Source organism: Frieseomelitta varia, unplaced genomic scaffold (genome assembly GCF_011392965.1).
Source record: "Frieseomelitta varia isolate USP_RPSP 00005682 unplaced genomic scaffold, Fvar_1.2 scaffold_221, whole genome shotgun sequence".
Lineage (NCBI taxonomy): Eukaryota > Metazoa > Arthropoda > Insecta > Hymenoptera > Apidae > Frieseomelitta > Frieseomelitta varia.
Window position 1 is genome coordinate 387,079 of NW_025109948.1, and position 15,877 is coordinate 402,955.

Here is a 15,877-nt window from a genome sequence, read left to right on the forward strand (position 1 = left end):
ATATATATATATTAAATTGAATATATATATTATTAATTACAGGATTGCCAGAAGAATATAAACAGGCAACGTGAAAGTAAATGAAAATAAAAACAATTAAACCGAGAATATAAATAAATAATGCGAATTTATTAAATAAAACAAATGTAAATTTTTTATTCGGCGGAAAGGGGAACTTTAAACTTCAAACTATAATTTTTCCATTTTTATTTTAGGTACATATTTAATGAAGTTCTTTTTATGAATCCTTGTGCTATTGAGTCTGCTTGTTTAATAATCCAAGTGCCAAGGAGAACAAGTTTTCTTATTTAACTTGTTACACTCGTTATATACCCAGTGGGTGCTGTTTCAAGAGTGTCAAGGATTAGTAGATGATCGACATACATGGTTACAAAAAAAGAAAATATATTGCCTTTTTTTGCTGTTTATGGTTTAAGGATTATTGGTTACTCAAAATTATACGGAATTTAAACTTAATCCTTTATATTCTTCTATCACAGAAACGACTTTATAATTTTTATTTCTTCTATCTATTTTTATAAAAGTATAATTTTATCGAATATTGTCATTTTTTAATAATATTTTGACATGTTTGTTTTTTTTAATGACTTTTCAATATTGTTAGTAAAAAGTTGCAACCTCCTAATACTCAAACAGTTTTATAAAATTTAAAATGAATGCCAAATGTCAAATATTAAATACTAAAGTAAATTCTATACGTGTTTCTTTGAAATTACCAGCTAGAAACTTACTTTAGTAAATTATTCAACACTACAATGAAATGTCGATCAGTCACGAAACCGAGCAGCACGAACTTAATTTGGAAGTTGGTCTCAAAGTGAAAGGAGGATCATATGTCGTATTCCCAAGCATCGGGAAAGTTGAATTATGCTCAGAAAGCGAAAGTGTCAGCTGGGACTCATTAAGGGTAATTATTAATATGCTAAGACATTTGTCTTTGTAATTGCCTTTGAAGAAAGACAAAGGGAAATAAAGAAAAGACAAAGAAATCTCGAAGAAGATTTGATTAATATTAATTACGATAAAATTGTATCAAGATACTAGAATGAACCTATCTGAATTTATCTGTAAACTGATCATAATGATTTAAGCCATTCATATTCGAGGTAGAAGAAAACAGCTGTTCCTTTCCCAGGAGTATTGTATCAAATATTTATCATGCTCGTTAAAACACTTTAAATTTCCACTTACAATTAGACGAAATTTTGTTTCTTCAGTTCGTTCAAAAAGGGTTTATGATGGGTGGTGGGTGATGGTGAAGAAGATGCACGATAGGTCGTAAAAAAATTTTAAAAATTTCTTTCAAGCATGCAGTCCGCTACGAATATTTTGTCAATTCAGAAAACAGATATTCGTGATTCCTTGAAATTCATAATCAATGATTCACATCTACATATCGATGTGTTTCGTTTCAATCCACGAATTTGTGTCAGGTTCTTTGTTAAATCAAACGATTATTATATTTACATTTACTTACATGATATAAGAGCTCAATTCACACAATATCTACGATCATGGCAATTGTGGTATATTACAAAGCATTCACCAGTAGACGCGATACTTATCGAGGACTGCGTGATATATATCTTGTAAATCTTATTACAAATGTCGACGGACTATCACGCAAACAGATCCACTGAATACCGATCCCCTCATATCAGATCATTTTCGTTTCTTTCAATTTTTAGTGAAAGTTTCAGTGTAACGTGGAACTTTGTCTCGAGTCTTTAGACAGCCTTTGGACTTATCCTCAGAATTAAATATTTTATTGCTAATCATTCCCAGTGACTAGCTATTTTTTGACTTATGGTTTGTTAGTGGTTGGTAATCATTGTCATGTTACGTATTTAACAAGTACGAGGTATCTCGTTATCGTCTGTTTCCGACTATTCTTCCCCTTCTTTCATTTTTCTTTCAAAAATCCAATCCTAGTCGCAATCAATAACGTGGAAAAACATTTACGTCGCTTTCGAAAAGGATGTCTAGGATGTTCCCTGTCATGTTGCTGTCTTTGGCCATCCTATTCCGTGTCGTTTGCGAATTATCCCTGCCGAATAGAGCGAATTCGGATATCATCTACTCCAATATACATCCCTTCTTAGAAAAATGGGCCAAGACCAGTCACACGAAGCTGCTAACTGTGATATTCGACGATTACGATGATCACAGCGCTTTCGACGTCCCTCGTGGCGTTTTAGTTCGCTTAAATCTATCCATAAAACTAGTCAGCCTGAAACATCTAATATCTTTGAATTATAAAGACGTGAGACACGATTATCACACCGAAAGTTGCGTGTTATTATTGTTCTCGAACGTGGACCATCTGAGAGATATCCTCAGTTCTCCGTATTTGACCACGTTTTGGCATCCAGAGAATTTCTATATTCTCCAAGAGCAGAGGCGACGAGTCATCAATTTGTCCGAGTACGAGAAATTTTGTAAGTGGGCGTTCGAAAAGCTTTGGAGTTTTAGAAGGGTTTACAAGCTACTTTTTCTCGCCAACGACAAAACGATTCGACACGATCCCTTCGGTTATGCCGCTCGTCACATCAGGCATTACTTCAACACCAGCTGCGACTGGCAGTGTATCAAATCGCACGAGGACGATTTTCTGTTGATCAGCGAGCGAAATGCCACTGATATATCGGATATGTTCGTCGAGGATAGAAGGGACTTCAAATTGTTTCCCTTGAAGATCTCCATCTTCGAAACGAGCACAATGATCTTCCACGATGGCCACTTCTCTGGGCTGGATTTCAACTACCTCGAGGAAGTCTGCAGAATGATGAACGTGACGTACGTTCTGATAAGATCGAAGGACAAATTCGGCTGGGAAGAGAAGGGTGCATTTTTCGGGACCATCGGACACTTGGTCCACGGGTTCGCGGACGTGTCTTTCAACGAGTTCTTCGTAAAGGGCTACTCAACCAGACAGTTGGAGTTCACGACCTCGATCACCAGTGACAAATTGTGCGTTGTTGTTCCGAAAGCTTCGCCAGTGCCTGATTGTCTGGTGATGGTGAAGATCTTCACAGGTAAAGCCTGGCTGTTGGTGTTTGCGACGCACTTCGTCATCTCGATGATCTATACGATCTTGAAGAACAAGAGAAATCGGAGGATCTTCGCGGCCATTCGACAAGGCGGAAGAGCGTTTTTCTGCTGCGAATATCCCGTTGATACGTACTTTTTAGAGGAGATTGTTCCAAAGACGACGGAGAAAGCACTGCGCGACAAGGTGTACGGGTGAGTAAGTGTTGAAAACATAGAATACATCTGTTTTTGAAATATATCATCAAAGGAAAAGGGGAAATTGTAGCGGATTATCGAGAAAGGTTTGCGAGAATATGCCCGATATTTTGTCTGAATATTAGAAGAGCCATTTTAAATAAAATGTAAATTAAATGCGAAAGAAAAAGGCGAATGAAAATAGCTCGAGCTTTCTATAAAAAGATATATATGCATGTATACGAAATAATTGCAAAAATTGCGAAAAATTGTTCAAAGCTCTTTGCTTATAAGGAGCATCCTTACCCAATTGGGAAGAAAATGATTTTTCTACATGGAAAAATAAATCGAAAAGAAAGAATAAAATTTCTTCACTTAAGCTTTCATGTTCGAGAAAATCAAGTTTAGAAAATATTTTTGAAAGATGAGTTCCAATAAGTGAACATATTCGACATATAAATTTTCATTTATATTACATATGGTTTGTATTACATTATTTTTGCTGCGATAAATATGGATCGAAATGTGGAAGCAATATTTTCGACAATATTTGACAAAAAAGGTCAATTGAAACAAATACACAATGTGTTTCAAAATTTAATGTAGCAGCCAATCTCCAATAAGCCAAATTAATTCTTGTTAATTCCGCCATTTGAATGTAATTCGTATATTTCTACAATTTTCAATATCCAATCACAATATAGAAGAAGAGACAATAAAAGAATAAGAATTGTTTATCGCCCTAGGTATTCTCGTCTTGCTAACGGAATTTGTTTGTTCAGGAAGAAGCAAAATGTCTGGCCGATAATAAAAACGAAGAAGGATAATTCGAAGCGATTCAATCGAGCGTTTCTGTCTTTTCTCAAGTTTGGAAAGTATTTCTCAAAGGTCGTATTTCAACTGATGCAACCCTTTAAATTAGGCCAGGCTTGGTTCCCCGAGAGATTATTGCTGATGTGCAGTTTGCTTCTTAGCTTGATCCTCAATGGGATTATCACTTCTCAACTTGCGTCCAGTTTCAGCAAAAGGATGTATTACGAGGATATCGACAGTTTGGAGCAGTTGGAAGAAAGTGGTAATATTTCACTTTATTCGTACTCCGTCTTATATTATCTATTTCATATTTCCATTTTATTCTGTCTCTAAAAGGATTATTTTCACTTAATTTCTTTAATCTGTAACATCGTCTAACTTGAAAGTTATACATACATCCATATTTTGGAAATTTTATTTCTTATCACATCAGTATATTATTATAAAAACATAAAATAATTTATTTACAAGTAAATTGCAGATGTTGTGAAGATGATATGAAGATTTAGTATTTAAAGAAATATCCAATAGACTATTATAATATTGAATATAGATGAACTCTTATTTCAAGGTTTTACTTAGATTTTATTTCTTCAGTTATGTTAAAAAATTGCATTAACATCCGCATTATAAAGATTTTAATTAATTAAAAATCTTTTTTAATTCCGTTTATAAACGATTACGAACGAATCTGTTATATTATATTAGGTCCATAAAAAGGTAATTATTCTCAACGTTTTAATTGCATAATAAATTTGAAATGCGCATATATATTTGCTGTTGCACCTTTGTTTCCACTTGGAATTATGCTTGACAGGTCTCACGATCTTGACAGACGCCAAAGATGTTATAAGCGACGCATTTACTGATGTTACATCACCATTGATCAAACGACTGAACAAAAGATTAGAATATGCAAACAGTACGGAAGTTAATAGAAGATTATTTGAAACGAAAGACGCTGGTTATCTTCATCGATTCTCGACGCTATCGTTAAAATACAACGAGAATCAGAGGGAGAGACTACACGTCGTCAAGGAATGCCCGAAGGAGTACATCCTCTCCATTATAATGACAAAAGGTTCACAATATTAATGATCGTTGAAGTATAATTTTTCTCACTGTATCGCGTAAATAAGATGTTGAACTTATCAAACTTAATAATCTAATCTTCACTTCTGTTTGTTCATCCAGTGCGGTGAATCAGTTTTCTCCAATTTCGATATGAACGAATTAAACGAATTTACACACGTGCTGATTTATGCGTACACGTTCACATAATTATCTTTCAAAATTCTGATGATACCGAATAGAAGTTTGTAAAATTTTGATTTTTGTAACTTTGATTATAATTTGACGAGGAATTCTATAATATTTTCCTCATCATGATGTTCCACAGATATGATGAGAAAAAAGTAATGCATATCAAATAGCAATCAACGATTCGAAAGGCTATATTCGTCTATATAAATTTGGTGTCGATGTGAATATACGACACGCAAATTTCTAGGCTACAGATTTTCATACATTTTAAAATGTAAAGAATGCGTATAATATGAAGAAATACATATTATATAACAAATATTCAAAGTACAGTACTTTTTATATTTGGTACATAAGATAATTTTCTATTTTACGTTTTATTTTATTCTCTCTTCGTTCTATTCTTTATCTCTTTATTATATTCTCAAAAATATGAGTTTGCATAAGTGCAAATTTGAAGTTCGAACATTCCATATGGAAGATTTTTATGAAGGGTTTGTAAAATATATATAAAACATACAAAGTAGAATAATTTATTAGAATATTTAATAGACGAAATAAATTTCTGCTCCATTTCTACGTTTTCTTTCATAAAAGATTTTTCAAATGTACGAAAATTCGCAGTCCATTAATTTCCTCTTGAAATCCGCGTTCGTATTATAAACCTGAATAATGCCATTGATCCTTTGCATAGTATATTGTAGTAAATAATATTACTGTGTAATAGTAGTACGCAGGTTGAAACAGAAGTTTGCAAATCATGTTATTCGTCCAATCGAAATTTCCGTCTGTAAAATGTAACTGTTGTTACAGGGTCTCCATATAGCGGTCGTATAAACAGGATCATTTCCCGGCTAAACAATGGTGGTTTCTATGGGAAATGGTATCAAAGCATGTATCATTTGCAAAAACGGCCGGAACAGGTAACAAATGATACAACGTTACATAGGAAGATCACTATCCGACATTTATTTATTCCATTCGGGATACTATACGTAGGACTGACTATGAGCATAATCGTATTTATCTACGAGTGGCAACAAAATGACGTTCGACAACTTGTTCAACAACGTTCTTCTTAGAGGAATGCGTTTGATATGATTGAACGAGCTAGAAGTAAAGCAGTACCCTGTATTACTAATTTTCCTATGCAATTGAAATCTTTAGTCCATCATCTTTAATGATGAGACCTGTAATGATTTGTGAAAGAAACGTAAACGTGTGATTATGTGAATATGAATGTCAATATTGTGTTGATTAATTATGAAGAATTAGGGAACGTGGAGAAAAGGTACACAGAGGGAGTGAATCGTTATCTAATTGGATAGAAACAAGAAATATTCAGCTAAATGATCTGTTACATTTTCGACGTTTGACGTAGAAGAGTGCGATGAAAACGTTCGTTTGATTTGCTTGAAGTAAACAGAACAAGAGAAGACAAGTTGGAATTTAAGTAGCGAAGATCCGCGTTAGTCAGACACCAATCTGAAGAAAAGTGTGTTACAAACTTTTTTCGATGGTCGGATAATCTACTTTTGTTAGATTCTCAACACGAAACTTTCCACGTTCTTTTTGTTGAAAAGAATCATTGATTACGTTACTTTTTATTACGATCATTCCTTTGAAGCGTGCTCGCTTTATTTCTCATTTTTGTTATTCTTTTGCTTTTTCTGATAAGATGAATCGTCGTCAAGTAATAATTCTCAATCATAAATCATTGAACACTTGATAAAATTAAATTTGGCTACGATTTACACAATCAAAAAATGTTTAATTTGAGCCTGTACTTTCTTTTCATACCGCTTGAATTATTGAATATTGCATTTGCAGAGATTTTCCAAATACAAAATTTTATATCATTTCATTAAATCACTAGATTAATTGGTCATTAAATAATACGGCCAAAAATTATTTCAATGTTCTAATCATATTCTTCAATAAGTATCCGATGTACTTATGTTCGATTTCTGATAAAAACGTAAAAAAAAAGGAAGAGACGTGTTTGCGTTATCGAACAGAGTTCGCGATTTCTTCACTTTGTATCTACATCGATGATTATTTTTTTTGCCTCCTCAGATAAATGGTGTTTGCACCATTTTGCAATATCGATTCAAAGGATTAAATACAATCTAGTTGTCAACCATGATTCTTCTTCGATTCTAATCTCACGAGGAGTCTCTTATTTCCATAAGTTTTTCATCGAACCGGTGCATAAATATTCGCACACGCGCCATTCTCGTAACGGTTTCGCGTTCTAGCTTGAAATCGCTTGCATTCACATAAGCAGATAGCATCTTTCAGTTTTCGACGTTACCGCGAGTGTATTTTTCCAAGATGATCAACAGCTGTCATCTATGTAATATTAATGGTAAATAAATCGTTCTTCTAGCGTGTAAAAAAGATTGAACTTTAAACTGCCTGGAGAGCTACGTAGTGCGATTCAGTGGTGATAGGGAAGTTAGATCGCTAAAAATAATCTAAAAGCTTATAAAAGTTATTCTAGATGTCATTTTTTTTTTTTTTTTGTTATGATGAATGATCAACCGTCTGTCATGTTAATACTAAATGTTAATATTAATATTAACATAAATATTAATATAAATTAATACTTAATTAAAAGAGTAGAAAGAGCTTTAAAAACTGGAGATGTAGTCGCATAATTCGATTCAGTGATGGTAAACAAAGTGACTGATTAAAAAACAGGCAAGGGAACTATAAAACTATCCTACTCGACGTCAGCCTTTCGTCGTTAAATTCTTGCGATATCCTTTGAAGAACAGAAAATAAAAAATCTCCGAGCAGTGTGAATCACTGAAAGCAATAACAAATACACAATATTATAAAGCAACAAAGATATACAAATATAAATATACAATACTATAAAACAACAGAAATGTTACATTCAACGTACCTGATCTCCCTTGGCGCCTTATTCCTCTTCAAGTCCGTATCGGCGAAACACTCGCGGAACTACAATAAATTCTGCTCGTCGATCGAGGACAAATCTTCATCCAGTCGAGAGAGTGACAATCTGCGACAGCTGTTGAACTTCATTCGACGATCCCCCGATTTTCGTCCACTCACGTTCTCCGTAATTCTGCCAGAGTTTCAATCGAGCTTTGTCGAACTTCTGCTCAGACACGTCGGCGAGAATTCGATTGAGACCTATAAAGTCCGTGCGAGAGATCTATCCATGAAGATCCTCTGGATGAAGCGTCTGCAACTCACCTGGATCCTCGTCGTTCGCGATCTGTCCAGCCTCGACGTGTTCATTTACTGGCAGCCGAATTTGTGGAAAGTGGGAAACCAATACTTGATCATCTTCACGGGGAAAGCAGCCACCACGCTGTGGGAGCAGGTATTCAGAAACTTGTGGAGACGGTACAACGTTTATCGCGTCATCGTCATAGACGACGATTTTCAATGTCTGACGAGGTATGCGCCCTTCGAGGCATCTGACGATGGATTCGGCAGGGCGTACAGATCGTGCTTGAAAACGAATCCCACGAAACGATCTGGAAAGGATGATTGTCTTCAGAATTCGTTGGAAGATCAAACGGGATGTTCGGATATTCAGTTGGATGCTGATACGAGGCTGTTCGAGAATTTTCGAAACTTGAACGGCTATCCGGTGAAAGTATTGGTGTTCGAGTCTCTGTTGATGAACGTTTCGTACGACGATCAGAACAGGCTGAAATTGAGCAAATCGGACGCGAACGTGGTGTTCGCGTTGGAGGAGGCGATGAGGGCGAAATTTCGCGTAAAAGCGATGAGATTGGTCGATTTCAAAGACGATCCATTCCGCACTTCGTTGAATGGCATCGAGGCTGGGAAGTACGACATGATCGCCACCGGATTTTTTATCAAGGTTTACGAACAATATCAAAAGTTTCAGTTCACCTGTCCCATGTACGAAGACAAGTTGTGCTTCGTGTCGCCCGATTCTGGTTTGGTGCCCAAGGCTTACATGCCTTTTCTACCGTTCCAAAAAAGCTTGTGGTTTCTTCTGATGGCGTATAACGTAGTAATTACGTTTCTGTGGTGTCTGGTGGAATACATCAGCGAATCGTTGCGACGTCCACGTTCGATCAGTCGTCGATCGAGTATTAATCGTTCGACGATAAACCAAAGACGGAGCTTCAAAAATTGGATGGGAAATCGTTCTGGAACGAGAGATCTGTATAATCTCAGGGATCCACCAGAAATCCCCCGATACATCGAGAGATTATTCATCTTCATGGAGTACCTTTGTTATCCTCTTCAAACAAGCAGAAGAACAAGCCCAGCGCAGAGAGCTCTGCTCTTTGGTACTCTGTTCTTCGGTCTCATCGTCAACGGTTTGTACCAAAGCGTTTTGGTATCCAGTTTAAGCAAACCTTTCCATTACCCTCAGTTGCATACGCTGAAGGACGTGGTGGACTCTGGGAAGATGGTCGTCACCAAGTACGCCAACCTGAAGAACGTGTTTCTGAACGATTCCGAGCTGTTTCGGAGGATCCACGTGATTAACACGCAACGATCCACATGGGACATCGTCGCGCACGATGACAAAATCGCGATCACGAGGCACTACGCGATGGAGCTCGAGGACCTCGATTATTACGACAAAGAAGGGAACACCCTTTTGAACTTGGTAGACGAGTGCTCGTTGAACTACAGAGTGTCTTATGTGACAAGATTGCATTCACCTTACGCGGAGAGGGTCGATTTCTTCTTGTTAAGGCTGAGAGAAGCGGGACTGCTGAATTTCTGGTTCGGTAACATGTTGTACGAGATCAAGACGAGTAAGATGAAGAGGAAAACGTTGGACAGCGAGAAAAGGAGGATCAGGCTGTCTCTGGAGTACTATTCCTTGACGTTTCTACTGTTGTTCGTTGGCCTGCTTGGATCCGTTTTAATATTCTTTGCAGAATTGTACGTCGCGCAACGATGTACCTGCAAGAAGAAGTATGTCAGAATAAGGAAAAAAGATGAAAGAGTTTCCAGTTTCGAGTAGTTGAAAAGGAAGATCGAAATAAAGAAATTTAATTTAATTTAATTTATTTAATTTAATGTTTCACGCGCAACATTACCAAGGCATGAAGGAATAGTAGATCACAGTGTTTCGAGCTTTCCAGCCGTCTTTCTTTCTCTGTACACGGTGAATTAGTCAGCGAGGCCTGAAGGAAATGATGGTTTATTTTAGGGATCTCTGAAAATACGCGTACACGTTCCATCGTTGAGGCTCAGTTTCTTGTTGCCCCGCAATAGGATCATGGCTCTCAAACGGTGTCTACTTTCGATCATAGTGATAACGATTTCAATCGGTATGTATTTTTCTTCATTCTTTTTCCCACCTTCTCCTCTCTTTTTCCTTTTTATAGTAAACGAAAACATCACACAAATTTCCTATATTGAACCATTTAAGAAAAAGCTTGAAATAAGTCGGGAACGCGTTGATATACAATATTTGAAAACAGAAAAATTTTAGACCCATTTCAGTATTGCAAAATAAATGGAATGAAACTGAGACTGAAACGTTATGTGACTGGTTACAAAAAAATATTTCGAAAATAGTGTCAATGGTTCAATCTAGGAAACTGATTTGCTATAACTAATTTGAGCCATAGATATCCTAAATTGGACCATTACTATAAATAACTTTTATTGAAGAACATACTATAAAATAAATAAAAAGTTATTCTAAAAAGTGTACTAAAATAGTCTGGATATGTATATTCAATTAAATAATCAATCATTGTTTGGGTAAAAGTTCTAAAAAGTATATTACTTGTTATCTTTCTAAAATTTTAAGAGTTCAACTTGAAAGTAGCCTTTTTCAACGATCATGCGGGATTCTATTGCATCTCTTTATTCAAAATCTTCTCTGATAATTTCGATTTTCAGAAAGCCACGAAATAATTATATTTTCTTTTCTTTCAGCTGTATCGCCAATTTTCACGTGGGATCCCGATAATCACCGGTGGGTACCATTCAGTTCCTTTCGATTCTCCAATTATTATTAAGATACTCGCCAATGTTTTTTTTTTTTTCATTTTATAAAATAAAGATTATAAAATGATCTCAATTCCCTTCTCCTTTTGTCTAGCAAACAATATAGCTTATTGTTAGTGTAACTGAACTTAGTCGTGAAGTTTACGAAGAAAAGAATTTAAAATTATCTTTAAAACTCAATTACACCTTTCTCAGCTAAATTGTTTCCCTAAAATATTTAATCTAAAATATTAAATATTAATATTTTAAAAATTATAAATAATAAATTATATATTTAAAAAAAGTAAAAACATTATATATATTTTTAAAATTTAAAATATTAAATAAAATGTTTAATTTAAAATTAAGTTTAACCAAAGTCACTCTTGCTAACTATGTGTTTTAATTTATAAGCTACGAGAGTTACGATCTGGAAAAAGGTCCAGTCTTCTACGAAGCTTACTATCCAGACGCGAACGAGGAACCACGTAGCAACTATCAAAAGAAACGTTACTTCGATCAAGGGACGATTCTGGAGAAAACTTATCAAGTACCCACCGAGCATCTCGCGTATCCGGAGAACAATATTCAACTGGATAATTATCAGAACAGAGCCGACACCGGCATCCGAAATGACAATCGGTTCTTCTTTGAAACGAACGCGCGGCCTTTGGACGTGAAAGAGATCTCGAAACTCGCCAGAAGAGCGATTACCCGGGATTTGGAAAACTGGAACACCCTTGAGAATTATTTGGATCACGTCAAGTACCAGGATCTTGTGTATCGTCGTCGATACGTCATCCCTGAGCCAGGATACAGAGTCGAGCAACCGATTCGTGGACAGGAGTCGAATTTACCGGATCCCTTGAACGAACGGCGCGATTTAAGAAGAGATCTCTACGAAGAGGTTCGAGAAGAACCTTTAGCCTTACCCAGTCGCGTTGAATCAAATGGAGGCCAGAGGGATTCGCTCAGAAGATTGACTGTGCGTGACCTTACTAACAGAGATTCCTTGGGATCGTTCAGATCGATACGGTACGAAAATCAATCGCCAAGAGAACGTGACGATGTGATACAAGCTGTAAGAACGAGCCAGATAAATATGCCATCGATGAGAAACACTGATCCATCGAGCTCGGATCCGATCGTGGATCCTTATCCAACGGAAAACATTTTTGCACCGCGACCTCAGGTGATTAATTACATCTTCTCGAGGAAACCGGAAATAAAAGAGAATGCGGAGAATAAGGTTCAGAGTTTACCTGAAACAAAAGAAACTGGCGAACGTATGCCCAGGAATTACGGAGATAATTTGATTCGGGATGAAATGAGAAAAACCACGGAGGAGGATAAAGACGTGAAAGTGACGTCCATCGAAGTTAGCGAAGTACCTAGACACAAGACTCGCCACCATCACGGGGAATGGCCAAAACGCGACTATTCTCGCCGTCGTCAGTCGTAAAATTTGCAATTCTCGTGTATAAGGCTTGTTCGAAGAGAAATTGATTTGTCTCGTTAATTTCGAGTTCTTTCGGAGGATGTTCAGGACGAACAATATTTTATTTTCAATATAGTATGTAGTTGAAATATTTATTTAATATAGTATGATACAACAACGATACAATTTTCTATATAACAACATATAGATATTTCGCTACGCCTTGTTCGTTTAAACATCACCTTATCATCACATTTATGCAACTGTACATGTACTAACAAGCGATAACACCGCATATATATATATACATACATACATACACATATAGGAAAATATGTAATTTTATTTTTGCGCTCATGGAAGCAACAACATGCTGATATTCGATAAATAAAATGATTTAGATAATGTTAGAATGCATAAACAATGTACAAATGTGATGAATTGATGAAACGATGGTGATGGTAATTGTTTCGAAAGTGTTGATTTTCATTTAGCATGAAAGTATGTTGGAAATATCGAATATAATTTTTTAGAAATATTGGCGAACAAATAAAAAAAACATGTGAAATATGTTTAAAAAAAGGCGAACAGGAATGTTTAGGTGATGCCTTTCTTTCTGATAAAATGGCAATATGATACATTTAGGTGTAATTGAATTTATGAATGAATTTCGGATACTGTAATAATTATACTATGACGAGGACAAAACCACAAGTACTTTATAAGTAATCTACACTATTGGAACACAACTTCGTCTGGTGAATAGTCTCAGTTAGCTACATCTAAAACATTATATTAATTTTTCAATTCTCTTTTTAGATATCTAGCCCATACTAAAATTCTATGTTCACATAAATTGACTGTTCTTTGTGTACATTCGGCAAGATATCATTAATCTAAAACTATTTCACACCTTTCTCTGTATATTAAAATATTAGAGTAACAAAATTGCACTGAATCTATACAACTTACTGTTATGTATGTAAATACTGTACTACATGTTTACTACTCGAATCGTATGAGTAAAAATATTTACAGAACTGTAAAATAAATTACAAAAATAACTTAACATATGACTTTACATACAATCATTCTCTTTAAACACTAAATCGAAACATTCTGCATATTCCTGTTTCCTTATTCATAATTTTATTTTAAATTATAAATTCTTAATCTTTGCTTTGCGATAGTTAAATGACATTAATTTGTATTTTTATATTAACACTTATATTAATGCATATAATAAACTTATAGGATCCTGTGTATATTTACTCTATGAAAGTCAATTTAGTGTTGTATAAAATTATTTCGTTAAATTTATTCTTTCATCTTTCAAGTTTCGAGCATGAAATCGGCACGTTTGATACTATTATAATTATCTGTTATTACAATTTACACGATAATATACAAAAATAATTATAATTTAACTTTAAAGAAGAATGTACTATTAGAAAACATATGTTTAATATCCTGTAAAGTATTGAAAACATAGATATAAATACTGTTAACTAGTAACTATATAATATGTATATATTATTTATTATATGTATATACCTGTTTCACCTTGCTTCAGGTTTGATATCACAAATTTTTTTAGTTCCTCATATGCCTTAGAAAAATTATCATTTTCAATCACTATATCAAAATTACCAGGCTTCTCTCCTAAAATAATTCAGTTAGAAGTTATACATATTTCTTTATCTAACATAAAGATACGTATCAAATGCATTCAGGTTTTTAAGAAAGCAATAAATTAATCTACAACACTTACCATATTCTATCTCTGTTCTAGCAACAGCTAATCTTCGCTGCAAAGTATCTTCAGTTTCTGTTTTCCTAGCTCTTAACCTTTTCTCCAATTCCTCGATAGATGGTGGTTTAATAAATATATAAAAAGGATCCAAAGAGCTTTGTTTTATTTGTTTTATACCTTGCACATCAACATCTAATACACAAATTTTGCCTGCTTCTTGTACATCCTCTACTGCACGTTTACTGAAAACATTAAAAGAAAATTTACATAAGAAACAAAAGCTACTATTTTTTCTGTTGTTTAGTTAAATTTGATTTTTACCTGGTGCCATACATATTCCCACTGTATACCGCAGTCTCAAGAAATTCATTCTGTTCTATCTGCTTTTGCATTTTATCCTTAGTAGTAAAGTGGTAATGTTTTCCATTTTCTTCACCCTCTCTGGGGCTTCTAGTTGTATGAGATACAGAATAACCAAACGTATCTGGAAATTCTTCGAAAAGTTTCTTTATAAGCGTACTTTTGCCACTTCCTGAAGGACCACACAAAACTAATGGACGTGGACCTTTATGAAGCATATTACAAGTACCTAAAAATAAATGCAATAACATCACATTAATTTACATTAATCACTGAATTTACGAGAAAATGTAAAACGTTTGCTTTACGCTTGAATACATTCAATCATTTCATACCTAGAATTAATGTTCTAAAATATGAAACTGATGTCATACTTGCACGTATTTATAATTCAATTAATTTTCACACGGTCGAAGGAAACCGTGTAAGCGCAGGCATATCTAATGTTGTATTTATGATGAATTTGATACAAATCGGTGAAAAGTATGGTGGACCAAAAATACCGAAAACATAATTGACAGCACAATTAAAATAAACACGCGATACAAACAAGAATATAGATAATTACTTGCAATACCTTGAGATTCTTAAACATGATTAAAGTGTGGTATATTCGGAATATTGATTTCTTGAAAAGGAAATGTGTCCAAGATTGTGCAAGTTGTTTAATAAAACAAAACTTAATTAATTTAAATTAGACGTACCGAAGAATCCAAAAATCTTTTTAAAAATCTCATTTACTGCAATTGATGCATGCGTAATTTTCACAAAACACGTTGAAAGACAAGAAGTAAAATCATTGCATGAAAATGTTAACAGTATACTTTTTCACTTTGACGAACATCGAGTCTCACCTTTATAGGTAGTTGAATTTTTCAAAATGTATAACACAATAACAAATACCACTAAATGTGTGGTGACAGTTTTCTAGCAAAACGAAGTTGGAAATCCGATAGTCGGAACAACTACCACGTTTTCATTCAGCAATGGGCGACTGCGCGTATGCTGTCGCATAGTGAATCACGAGCATT

The 15,877-nt window shown here is 34.8% G+C and overlaps 3 protein-coding genes and 1 long non-coding RNA gene across 7 annotated transcripts; 2 read left to right on the forward strand and 2 right to left on the reverse strand.

Moving 5' to 3' along the window:
• The first annotated feature begins 1,254 nt into the window (after window positions 1–1,254).
• LOC122527494 lies at window positions 1,255–6,404 on the forward strand. 2 transcript variants are annotated; one of them, XM_043651738.1, is made up of 4 exons: window positions 1,255–3,264; window positions 3,993–4,321; window positions 4,877–5,140; window positions 6,136–6,404. In XM_043651738.1, the coding sequence occupies exons 1-4, from the start codon at window positions 2,000–2,002 to the stop codon at window positions 6,402–6,404; spliced, it is 2,127 nt and encodes a 708-aa protein (XP_043507673.1). In that variant the 5' UTR covers window positions 1,255–1,999. The 2 variants fall into 2 exon arrangements, with proteins under 2 accessions (XP_043507673.1, XP_043507674.1); XM_043651739.1 differs by having other exon boundaries at window positions 4,029–4,321.
• A 678-nt stretch (window positions 6,405–7,082) lies between these two features.
• LOC122527504 lies at window positions 7,083–8,682 on the reverse strand. Its single transcript, XR_006306352.1, has 3 exons — window positions 8,551–8,682; window positions 8,234–8,487; window positions 7,083–8,133 (listed from the first exon to the last, which is right to left on the reverse strand). It is a non-coding gene; the product is annotated as an uncharacterized LOC122527504 (long non-coding RNA).
• Window positions 8,683–10,496: 1,814 nt separating this feature from the next.
• On the forward strand, window positions 10,497–13,802 carry LOC122527500. Its single transcript, XM_043651750.1, has 3 exons — window positions 10,497–10,628; window positions 11,245–11,284; window positions 11,710–13,802. Exons 1-3 carry the CDS (start codon window positions 10,577–10,579, stop codon window positions 12,755–12,757), a joined length of 1,140 nt encoding a protein of 379 aa, XP_043507685.1. The 5' UTR covers window positions 10,497–10,576; the 3' UTR covers window positions 12,758–13,802.
• Window positions 12,872–15,862, reverse strand: LOC122527502 (guanylate kinase). 3 transcript variants are annotated; one of them, XM_043651752.1, is made up of 6 exons: window positions 15,701–15,862; window positions 15,182–15,286; window positions 14,808–15,075; window positions 14,505–14,728; window positions 14,288–14,395; window positions 12,872–14,203 (listed from the first exon to the last, which is right to left on the reverse strand). In XM_043651752.1, exons 2-6 carry the CDS (start codon window positions 15,216–15,218, stop codon window positions 14,196–14,198), a joined length of 645 nt encoding a protein of 214 aa, XP_043507687.1. In that variant the 5' UTR covers window positions 15,219–15,286; window positions 15,701–15,862; the 3' UTR covers window positions 12,872–14,195. The 3 variants fall into 3 exon arrangements, with proteins under 3 accessions (XP_043507687.1, XP_043507689.1, XP_043507688.1); XM_043651754.1 differs by having other exon boundaries at window positions 15,221–15,286; window positions 15,701–15,861; XM_043651753.1 differs by lacking the exon at window positions 15,182–15,286.
• Between the last annotated feature and the right edge of the window lie 15 nt (window positions 15,863–15,877).

Coding starts and splice junctions, on each gene's coding strand:
- LOC122527494 (XM_043651738.1), top strand. CDS start 2,000: ATGTCTAGGATGTTCCCTGTCATGTTGCTGTCTTTGGCCATCCTATTC. Junction 4,322..4,876: donor GGAGCAGTTGGAAGAAAGTG/GTAATATTTCAC, acceptor TATGCTTGACAG/GTCTCACGATCTTGACAGAC. Junction 5,141..6,135: donor CTCCATTATAATGACAAAAG/GTTCACAATATT, acceptor CTGTTGTTACAG/GGTCTCCATATAGCGGTCGT.
- LOC122527500 (XM_043651750.1), top strand. CDS start 10,577: ATGGCTCTCAAACGGTGTCTACTTTCGATCATAGTGATAACGATTTCA. Junction 10,629..11,244: donor AGTGATAACGATTTCAATCG/GTATGTATTTTT, acceptor CTTTTCTTTCAG/CTGTATCGCCAATTTTCACG. Junction 11,285..11,709: donor TGGGATCCCGATAATCACCG/GTGGGTACCATT, acceptor TTAATTTATAAG/CTACGAGAGTTACGATCTGG.
- LOC122527502 (XM_043651752.1), bottom strand. CDS start 15,218: ATGACATCAGTTTCATATTTTAGAACATTAATTCTAG. Junction 14,729..14,807: donor GGGAATATGTATGGCACCAG/GTAAAAATCAAA, acceptor TAATGTTTTCAG/TAAACGTGCAGTAGAGGATG. Junction 14,396..14,504: donor TAGAACAGAGATAGAATATG/GTAAGTGTTGTA, acceptor GAATTATTTTAG/GAGAGAAGCCTGGTAATTTT.